Genomic DNA, 11,066 nt, shown 5'->3' with positions numbered 1-11,066 from the left:
GCCATAAAATATTCCTAAAGCAGTTGTGTCACTGTTTTAAGAGTAAATATGGAGGAAATATAACAAACGGCTCCACTGAGAGCTATATTAGTCACTGTTTTTTCCTCCTTACTACAGTTTACCCAAACTTTACACTCGTACCCCTGCGTGACAGACATGGTACAGCCAAGTGTGTTTAGATATGTTTGTTTTACTACAGAGTTGAGGTGAGGCCTCCTGATTACAGGACAGGTTCACATTTTTTTCAAGTCTGTCATAAAACAATAGTCAGATGCCTAAATGAGCATTGAAACATGTTTTTCTCGCTGTAATCATTCCTCCTGTTCATACTGACTATTAGAGGATCCCTTCATAATGCACTTACAATGTAAGTGACCGGGGGACAAAATCCACAGTTCCTCAGTGTAAAAATGTATTTAAAAGTTTATCTGAAGCCAATGTGAAGCTTCAGCCATCCAAATAAGTCAACTGAAGTAGATAACTTTCAAGGTTACAGTCTTTTTAGTGCCAAAGTCCCTCTTTATGGTACTATACTGTCACCACAGCTCAACAGGGAAACACTGTCCGAGGAAACACAAATAGGGCGTTTGATGCTAAAATTAATGTGGCAGATATCCCCTTGATATGACTAAATCAAGAGTGCTGAAGCTTCAGATAAACTTTTAAATGCATTTTTGCACAAAATGACTGCGTGGACACACTGTGGATTTTGGCCCCCGTCACTTACATTAAAGCACATTTGAAGGGGATCTTTTAATAGCCAGTATGAACAGGAGGAATGATTACAGCAAGGAAAACCTCATTCACTGCTCATATGAGCACCTGACTGTTGTTTTAAGACAGACTTGAAAAATTGTGAACCTGTCCTTTAATAGTGTTGACTTTGGACTTGTATGTTTGCAATTAAAATTTGTTAATTTGATGTCACTGTTGTGGGGTGTGCTGTAAAAGCTGCAGCAAACTGCAAAGTATTAATCATTTTCTTTCATTATGTAAGTAAGTAGTTTATTTATACAGCACTTTTATAGATCAGACGTAATCAATGCTAGACAATAACAAGGTAAAAGAAAAACAAAGCAATATATATTTTCTTTAAAAACAAGGAATAAAATAGAGCTAGAAATGTATAAAAGAACACTACAACTTAATGATGTGTTAATTATTACTGCTGTGGTTCAGATAATGTGATATTTTATCTCAGGATAAGCAGCAGTTCCATAAAAAGTGCTTTTCATCGGTCAGGGGGGAAATAAATGTCTAAATGCACTACCAACTAACAAAACATAGATTATCATGTCCAAAATGTGCTAAAATGAGCTGCTTTGTGCCATTTTCACGTCTGGATGTGTGTTCTGAATTTCTACCAGACAGAATTTGGATTACCTTTGTATAAAGCCTGTTTATTCTGGTACCTGACAGGATGTCCTTCCTTTTTTTAAAAAGCCAATTTATGTTGTTATTTTTCAGGACATTTGGCACTCTGTTTGGATCGACATTTCTTGATTGACAAAATCCAACTCTTTTATTAGGTCATCCTCATCCTCCCCTATAAGCTCCAACTGTCAAACTACCAGTTTTCTGTGGAATAAAATGAGCTTTCATGTATCTAAGGTGTGGAAATTTTTTCTGTTCTGCATGACCTGCTTTGAAAAACACAGTGGCCAGTAACTAGTATGTACATGATATGGAAATAATTTGTCCTTGGCTTTGTGCCATTTAGCACCTGACAAGAATGATTCTCTAAGAAAGTGGAGAGATATGTGGCAAAAGTGATTGTATATACAGCACAAAACACCTTTAATTTAACATTTTCACCAAATATAGCACACAAAATATCCTCTCTTTAATTTAGAAATAAAGACGTCTGTCATATTTTTTTGTTATTGGTTGAGTTAGGACACATTTCAACAAGACTTGTGCTGTAGGATGATAGTGACCATGCTGATAGAGTGCATCAGAAAAGAGCTTAAGTGCTTGAGATGGAAAATAAATTCTGCGTGTTGCTGTTCTTGGAGCATGGACGCAGACACGTGCATGATTTAATACTTGCCCAAGCACAGGCTGTGGAGGAAGGTCTGTTATTGGACACTCACTCTTGGTGGTTATGTTATGCTGCTACTGGCTGCCTGCCAGCAGAGCACACCGACACCACCTTCCTTCATTTAGACCTCACTGGAGCCTCAGGACAGCTGAATGGACCATGAGACTGTAAGACTGTAGACAAAATGCCAATAAAGAAATGGTATATGAACTGCATTTATTCAATTCACACACATCAATGACAGGGGGCTACCATGCAATATACTGCCACACAGAGCAATCTGGAGTTCAGTGTCTTGCTCAAGGACACTTTGACAGGAGGAGCCAGGAATCAAACTGCAAATACCTTGATGTCGATATTGTAACAATGTTGTTGGGATGACTACTGATGTTTTTGCAAAATTTTTACACAATGAGATTTTTGATAAATAATCATCAGTTAGTGGGTAGAGTGGGTAAAGGCAAATAATAGAGCAGCTACAACAGTCTGGTAAGTTCAGAAAATAACATCACTTTAATGTAATTCAGCCTTAAAACCAGGAGAAGACAACACTAATGCCATATCACGATATTATGATATCCAAAATCTAAGATAGATAGATATAGATACATTTCACAATATCGATATAATATTGATATATTACCCAGCCCTATGTTACAGTACCAGGACCTAAATTATGATGATATGCTGGATGCTACAACTAAATACTAAATCAATGCTGCAAGAGAATGAAAAGCTTGAAAAACTGATTAAAACCTTTAAATGAAGAAGACAAAATAAAGATAAAACCCAAAATGTAGAAATATATTTTATAGCTGGGCTTGCTCATGCATTCAAATGAATGTATTCATTATTGAGGTAAAAAAAAACATTATAGAGGGAAGGAAAAGGTGGGCATACCTGAAGCAAAAGCTGACACACACATAGACTCTTGTTTGTCAAAAGAGTTCAAAATAATATCTCAAAATGAGTAAGAAGTATCATAAAATTCATAAAATACAGTTTATTATAAGTATCAATCATCCTTAGCATAAACTTCATAGTTATTAAGTGTCTGTTAAAGAAACTGCTGTTTAGATAAACTACATTTTAGGATCTTATTGATGACTGGTTAATGAGACACAGGATTTTGGTTGTATAAGTGTCTCAGCTTTTGTAAATACAAATATCTTGGTTTTTATTCCACTTAATTTTTGCATAGCACGCTACGTTGAGGAGATTACCTTACATAATGCACACACACACACACACACGCACACACACACACACACACACACACACACACACACACACACACATACACGCACACAAAATCCTGCCCTGTAACAAGTGTGCCATCCAGAGGCTGCATGGTGTAAAGGACTTGCATTCTGGTCTACTACTTCCACTAGTTCACATCATAACTACAAAGCAGCACTATATAATTTCTTGAGAATAGAAATTTCCCAGAAGTAAATGATGTGTTTGGTAAATGATCGAAACTTCACATTATACAACAACCAGACCAATACATATTGACATACCACACATGTGCACAGTAACCAGACAAACACATACAGGTGGCACATTATACATTTGTCATGCAAAAGTAGATTTCCTAAATACCTGCAGCATTCATCCAAACTAATTTACGTAAGGTTTACAGTTTAGGTTGTGCACAGAATCTGTTAGTTTCTGTTTGCTACTTTTGCAGTATAATGTAATTCTGACTTACAAATGAGACATATAGTTAGAATAATATCTCTAAATGCTTCTCAAACAGTCAAACACTTATGCACAAAAAACATGACTGAAAAAGGAAAATAGAATGATTTAATGTTACCATGAACAACTACAACCATTTACAGCTAATATTTACAATATTCATTTAACAGAGAACTTTTCCATCATTCTTGTTGCCTTTGAATAAATTCAGCAGAGCACTCATAATGTCTCACAGGTTTCCAATAAACGTGCTTGACAAAGGTCAAAGACCTTCACGACTAAAACATGAAACAAATTGATTAAAATCACATGAAGCAAGAATAAAGACAGATACTAAAATGTCTGTACAAAATACAATACCATATCATGAGCTCAGCTCAGCTATATACTTTCTATGGTTCACAATTTGTGGTAAGTATACAACTTGGTATGATAATAATTGAATTATATCATGGGTTTAGAGACTCCCCCTGTCTATCAAGAGAACTATTGTTAGAGAATCAAAATCAACATGGGTATATAGCTAAATAACGATTAAAACCAGTAAATAAAGTAAATAAAAATGTCTTTTGTTTATAGGAATCTATCACACAAAAGAAGAGGCAAGTTCACACTCTGGAAGACGATACCTATAAAAACAACAAACTTCAGAACAGCAGATGAACAAAAGTTGTGTGGCACTCACACTGTTGATTACTTTGTAGAGTTCATTATGCTATCCACTTTGTGAGAGTTGAAAGCACACTCACTGTCTGTTCACTCAGGTAATAGAGTCATATGAGAGCCGAGAGCGACAGGAAACAAAGCCAGATTAGCATTTTCATGAATTACATTCATTTATCTTTTCTGGCCCTGCATTGATTCCTTAATAACTGTAAAAATGATGTGAGAGCCAGTGGCAAATAACTCTATGTGTTATGGTTATGATACATTTTGAATTTCCCTTTGGGGATCAATAAAGTAATATCTATCTATCTATCTATCTATCTATCTATCTATCTATCTATCTATCTATCTATCTATCTATCTATCTATCTACAAGCAGGATACATTCAAATGCATTTATGATTATTGTGACAATCCTTATAAATCTTGTTAAATCAACCTCACTGCCAAACAGTCTCCTGATTGTCGGTCATCCTTATAGTTTTTCTACCTGCCAACTTCTTGCGTGGACTGATTTGGATTTCTCTGCCAGAAGGTGACCAGATAAGGAGGACATTTAAGAACCTCGTCCCCGAGGACATCCCGCTGGGTGACGACTTCCACGCAGAACGATTCCCCCGTCTGCTTTGTAGTGAAGTGCCATGTGACGTCGTAACGAAGGCCGCAGTGATCCGCGACTGTGGTGGGGCTGTTGTGCATGTGCAGAGTGGTGGCAGCGGATTTGACTTCCAGCTGCTCGTGCCTGACTGCAGATATATCCACAGGCAACACCACGTAGGCACGCTGAAAGCTCTCCCCGATGGTGCACTTGAGATCTGTAGACCAGCAGTATTCACCGAGGTCTCCTGAGAAGAGTAATTAGTTTATGAAGGCCTGTACACAGCAGATCATTTTATGTGCAACATACAACAAGTCTACGTCAGACAGGCAGTGATGGATCGACATAAGAGAAGCACTTTCATTCCTGATAATGCTTCCAGCATTTAGTTCAGGTATCTATTTGAGAACACACACAGCTTGAGAGATTTGATTTTACAGCAAACCCTCCCAGAGTTGCTCCTTACCTTCTGTGGAATCTTTAAGCCGTATATTGCGATTATCCTGAAGCTGGATTTTTTTGACGTACGTCATCCCGGTACACTCCATTAAACAGTCTGTTACCTGTATCTCGGTGTTGGGGAGCGGTTCCAGCAATGCTTCCTTCTCTGAACATACAACTGCCCCTACAGCCAGCAGAAAGTGGGACAGTATGCCAAAAGACACCAACACAGTGAAATATCCTGACATTCTGTCTCGCATCAATAAAACAATATTAAGCTACAGGCCCAGATCTTGCTGTCCTCTTGCAGTGCTGTTTTATTATAGTCCGGGATCAATATCTCGTTCCCACAGCTTGAGAATCATAAATTAAGATTCCACTGCAGCCAGGAAAAGATTTGCAAATGCCCTGACTACAATGCATGCACAGCAACTGAAAACGTTGTCGACTTCTCTGAAGTGCGCAACATGTTGTTCGTCCCCTGAGCAGAGTCTGGTTTTATGGAGTACAGTGCCAACATTCATTCCTCTGCTATGCTACTTTCCGCCCTCTAACCCTTAACATGAAACTGTCTGCCAGGCATGAAATCCTGAAAGACTGGCATAAGGAATCATACTAACTTTTGTCTGGATAAAAACTCTCCAAGGAGAACAACTGACAGCACAATATTGTTTTAAATCATCTTTATTCAAATGATTGTGAGTAAGGAATCATTAAATCAGTACAGATGATTAAGATGGTAAGTGTCACAAGCATAAACAATATTTTGCATTTGATCTTAATGTATTGATTAGTAATAGTCCACTAGTGAAAAAACGTGAATGGTGAGGTAACTCTGTCAAGTGAGTGGAAGGATACAACCAAATGACAAACAAAAATGTGTTAAAAAAAAACACTGAAATCACAGCTGAGAACTGTAACCGATCATGACAAATGGTCAAAGAGACATATGGGAAAAAACTGTAAACTGTAAATATATATAAAAGCACATATTATCTAAATAAAAAATGATTCATGTATGACTTAACAGAAAAAATAATAGAACAGACACTGAACAAATCTGAATCAGTCTCGTTTCTGCAGTCGGCTGTAGGTATGAAAATAAAACAATCAATTGAGCATGACACAGTTTCATTTGACTTTGATGATGATGTTGCTAGCCACAATTACAAGTCACATTAAAAGTAGTAAGATGTGATTTAAAGTATTTACAGAGAAAGTACTTAGATTTTGTTCATTGATTTACACCTTTTATGTGATTCTATGTTTTGCCCACATCATTATGTTTTCTTGCATGGCAAAGAATGCCTTTGTTATAACCAGAACAGTTTGATTAACCAATTTAAAGTAACATTTTTTTGGCTTTGCAAGGCAGCATTGTCCCCTTTATCTTTTCTATCAGAGGAAACATGAAAATAGAGCGTGACAAATGAATGTTTCTGAGAAAATCCAGCAGATGCAGTTCCTACCCAGAAGAAATGATGCTAAGTTTTAGGTGCAGGGTTTAGCTGGTGAACACAATCTTCTCTTATTACTCTCTATGCAAACATTTGTGCATCAAATTGGCAACCAATACAGGACACTTAATTTACAACTGGTTGTAGATTTGCACTCTAAAGAAACAACTATGCATTTTGATTTGAACTTAGTTTGCATGTTGAGATTAAATTGACTTTTTTTTTTTCCATAAGTAGAGATAGCCATTCCACAGATCAGAGAAGAGACAACTGGGCTGTGAGAGGATTTGGCTCTGGACAGTTACACATTTTTGGAGGGAACACTCAGTAACGATTAGTGGCTTTAAATAGCACTCTGCACTCATGAGATTTATTCAAAGATAAACTGGCCGCATTTATCACAAGTGTGTCAGCTGCACTTCACTTAGTTGTTTGCAGCTCTTGGTACTCGGGGAAATACTTGGATTTGCATACAGAAATGCATTTTCTATGCAATGCAAAATCTATCTAATCTTAATTGTTGGTAACTGTTAATTGAACACAATAGCACACAAATGTAGATTGTGATTTTAATAAGGTGAAGTAATAAGGTGTGATTGGACTCAGTCATCTATGCAACTAAAACATAATTGATCAGTTTTATGGTTGGCTGGCTCAACAAACATGTACTGGCACTTTTATCACTCTTTCTGGTCAGAAGAGAAACAGGAATGCAAAACTTAGTAATTCACTAGACTTTGCTGTGGTTCCCACACTCAGTGTTGAATAGTCTAAGATCTTAGATAACATATACAACTAAAGAGAAACAGGCTGAAAAAGCAGCTAAAGTGTTTGTGAGAGAATACCTACATATATTGATATTATCTACTTTTTATGTACTCTATGTTTTTGCGTGTGTGCCAGTCGGCTCACCGATGTCACATACTCAAGGCTATGAACATATTACTCTTCGCTGGGCTGCTGGATGTTGCCAGGTCCACAGCTGCAGCTGCGGGTCAGTTGCACGGAGGATATAACGAGGGTGCTGAATTTGTCCACGTAGAGGACGGGCACCATTTCATGGGCAGTGGGCTGACAACATGGCATCTGGACCTATGACAAAGAGAGGATCAGTCAGGCAGGGGAACACAATTTGATATTCATAGTGCAGAAACTGCCTGACAACACCAAACAAAATGAACTGAATTCAAGTTTTTTTTCTTCTAAGGCAAGTCAGTTTATTCCAGCCAAATTTTTTTTTAAGACAAACATGAAATAATAGACATTTATTCTGACTGCAAACAATGCAAACATTTGCATGCATTTTGCAGTGCTACATACAAAATAAAGAAAGAAAAAGTATAAATAAATGAACATTAATTTTAACCAGTGCCAATGACATTAAACAAAAGGAAAGACAAATGTGGTCTTTCAAAAACTTGATTTTAAAGGTTGCAGTACGGAAGTTTTCAATAAAATATGTCCATAACAAATTAATTTATACTATTAGTAAATTATAAATGTACTTCAATTAAACTAGGAACTTTCTTTACAAGACACTTTAGTTATCTGCACTCATTTGGCCACAGTTTTATCATCTAGTGCTCCCAGAATTTGTTGCTGTTGGAAACACATTTCTGCTGCCACGCTGCATTCATTTCTGGTTGAACAATTTTGGGGAGTGCCTAAGCTTGCATTTGGCAAAGTACAATTATGTTGGCAGCGAGAGGGAGAAAACAGGCTAATCTATTGGCAGCTGCCTCACGTTTCATAACATACCAAGGTAAACTAGGTACTGATCGTAGATCCAAGACACTGAAAGTAAGGCACATTTCATGTTTCTCACTCATTCATTCATGCTCAAACTGATCCCTGCATGCTCTGAAAGAGGGCAGAGAAATATCTCACCCATACTTGTTTTCCACTTCACCTCAGCTGCATCTCTTTGCAGTTTGGGAGGAAAGTACCGTAAATGTATAGAAATGTAAATCAGAGAAGTAAATCTAGTATACCACTATTCACATATTTTGGAGAATAATACCTGTGAGTCGGCATCCTGGACATTGGTGTGGGATGATGGACACTGCACAGTGCTCACTTCAGGGTTGCAGATTGCACACTGAACGATGGTGAGGCTGGCAGGATGGACCACCCAGTTGTCCCAGCCAAGATCTGGCAAACATGGATGGATATTACATGGATTACTACATTTTTTCCTATAAAGGTGCATGACAATATGCATGCACATACAGTGCACACAAACACACGCACACATTGCTGCGTACCTTTCATGAAGATCTCGCGGGCCATGGAACAGCACTTCAGGCTTGTACTGTTTCCACCGTCAGAGTAGCCAGAGACTGCTGGAACTGGAAGGACATGGAAAAAGATACAGTAAACAGAGAGTGACTTTTGGCTGGGCTTGGCTTTGAACATGCCACTGAAGATTAGGCTCAGGCTGGAAAAGTGTGGGATCTAGTTGCTGTGAATTTTGGCGTCCAACTTACGTGCAGTGTCCTTGGCCGTGTGTACAATGGTGCTGAAGGTGTTACTCCATTTCTCTCTGACACTGTCCAGCCCACCTACAGGCAGCCATGGCTCAGCCTGCAAGTTGAGAGCCCCGAGGAGACTCTTCTTGATGGACTGCAACGATTCACCCTGGCACCTGAACATAACATATCACTCATGTGATAATTCATATCATGTGATATTGAATTAGTGCATGATATCAAAAATGATTCAAATCTTAACAGTGCAAACACGCTCTCTCAATACCCTCAATGAACTGTGGAAGAAGTTTACAGATGTTTGGCTAAGCCAAGTGATGAAGAGTAATTGATTACATTGCTAAAGATTAAACAGAACAGTGTGTTACATTTCTGCACATCGTTCTTAGAAAACCAAAGGGTCAACATGACCCTGAATCACACAGAGTATTTGTGTGAAAAGGCCTCAGCACACACGCATCAACACAGACCTCACGATATGTTACAGCACTGTAATCTGATAGGCAAGTCTCAAGCACTGAGGCTATTTTAAAATATAATGACCTTTGACCTAACACGATATCTCATAGTTCTTTGGACAGTCTTGTAGAAAATGGGTTTAAATGTTCACTGCATACAAAGAAATGTCTTTATCAACAAAAGCAGAACATTACAGTGGCAAATGGTGTAATGGTGTGTGTGTTGCACAAAAAAGTTTAATACTAACCTGTGATGGGAAACAGCAGAGGTAGCAGAGGATGCAGGATCTTCCTTGGATGGTTGCAAGACAAATGCAATCACCACTGAAGACCCCAGAAGCATCATCGTAACAATGAACGTAAAGGACATGACGGATGAACCAGATGGGCAATCTGTAGATCCACTGCTTTCGAGTCAGACTCTCGTCGGATGAAGTCTGCGGTTGGTTATGTGCGTCTGGTTGGAGGAGGAGATAGGAGTGACCAGACAGGGATGATGTACAAGGTAGTGTTTGTCAGGGCCTGGGAACCTGGGTTTTTATCATCTTGTACCCCAGCTTGGCCTTGAGATACTTAACATTGTTGTCTTGTCCCCTGTTCTGTGTGAAAGAGTACAAGGAGGGTGATCCAGTGGAGAAAGACAGACTGACTAAAATACACAAGACAAACACACAAGAATGAGAGGTGGGAGGGAGGCGGAAAAAAAAGAAGAGGAAAGAATGTATATATTCATGGCACAGCACCGTACAACATCCATAAAACACAGGTAAAAACCAAGATAAACATCACAGTAGATTCACAAATCAATAATAAAATGCCTGTAATAATCTGTAAACACACTGCCAACCAGACGTAATTCAGATTTTTATAGATTTACTTTCAAGATTGTTTTTTTTGCCTTTATTTAACAGTTGAAAGTGCAGAGAGTCAGGAAACATGGATAGATAGAGGGATATGACATGCAACAAAGGTTAGAATAGAACTGGCTAGAATACAACTGCAGACATCGTGGTCACGTGGCATACATCATAGTAACCAGTAGGCTACTGGTCTGGTGCGCAACAAAAGAATTAACATACACTGTGCAACATACAGAAGTTGTGGGCTGCATTGCTCCATCAAAATGAGAAAAAAACTCTAGATATCTTGTGGATCATTTTATGCACATTTCCCCAGAATTTAGCCTGAAATATTTGGTATCTTAGGGGACTTTAA

The 11,066-nt window shown here is 38.2% G+C and overlaps 1 protein-coding gene across 1 annotated transcript; it reads right to left on the bottom strand.

Annotated features, from left to right (window-relative positions):
* Nucleotides 1-6,122: 6,122 nt before the first annotated feature.
* On the bottom strand, nucleotides 6,123-10,386 carry gsdf (gonadal somatic cell derived factor). Its single transcript, XM_044333861.1, has 5 exons — nucleotides 10,100-10,386; nucleotides 9,394-9,551; nucleotides 9,172-9,255; nucleotides 8,928-9,058; nucleotides 6,123-7,999 (listed from the first exon to the last, which is right to left on the bottom strand). The coding sequence occupies exons 1-5, from the start codon at nucleotides 10,219-10,221 to the stop codon at nucleotides 7,850-7,852; spliced, it is 645 nt and encodes a 214-aa protein (XP_044189796.1). The 5' UTR covers nucleotides 10,222-10,386; the 3' UTR covers nucleotides 6,123-7,849.
* Between the last annotated feature and the right edge of the window lie 680 nt (nucleotides 10,387-11,066).

The sequence above is a fragment of the Thunnus albacares genome, chromosome 18, assembly GCF_914725855.1.
Source record: "Thunnus albacares chromosome 18, fThuAlb1.1, whole genome shotgun sequence".
Lineage (NCBI taxonomy): Eukaryota > Metazoa > Chordata > Actinopteri > Scombriformes > Scombridae > Thunnus > Thunnus albacares.
Note: the sequence above shows the minus strand (reverse complement) of the source record. Positions and strands in the feature narration are given on the sequence as shown.

Excerpts from the sequence above, each read along its gene's own strand:
- gsdf (XM_044333861.1), bottom strand. The coding sequence starts at position 10,221 with ATGTCCTTTACGTTCATTGTTACGATGATGCTTCTGGGGTCTTCAGTG. Across the intron at positions 9,059-9,171 it reads CCGCGAGATCTTCATGAAAG|ATCTTGGCTGGGACAACTGG; the intron begins GTACGCAGCAAT and ends CATGTTTGCCAG. Across the intron at positions 8,000-8,927 it reads TCCAGGATGCCGACTCACAG|GTCCAGATGCCATGTTGTCA; the intron begins GTATTATTCTCC and ends TCTTTGTCATAG.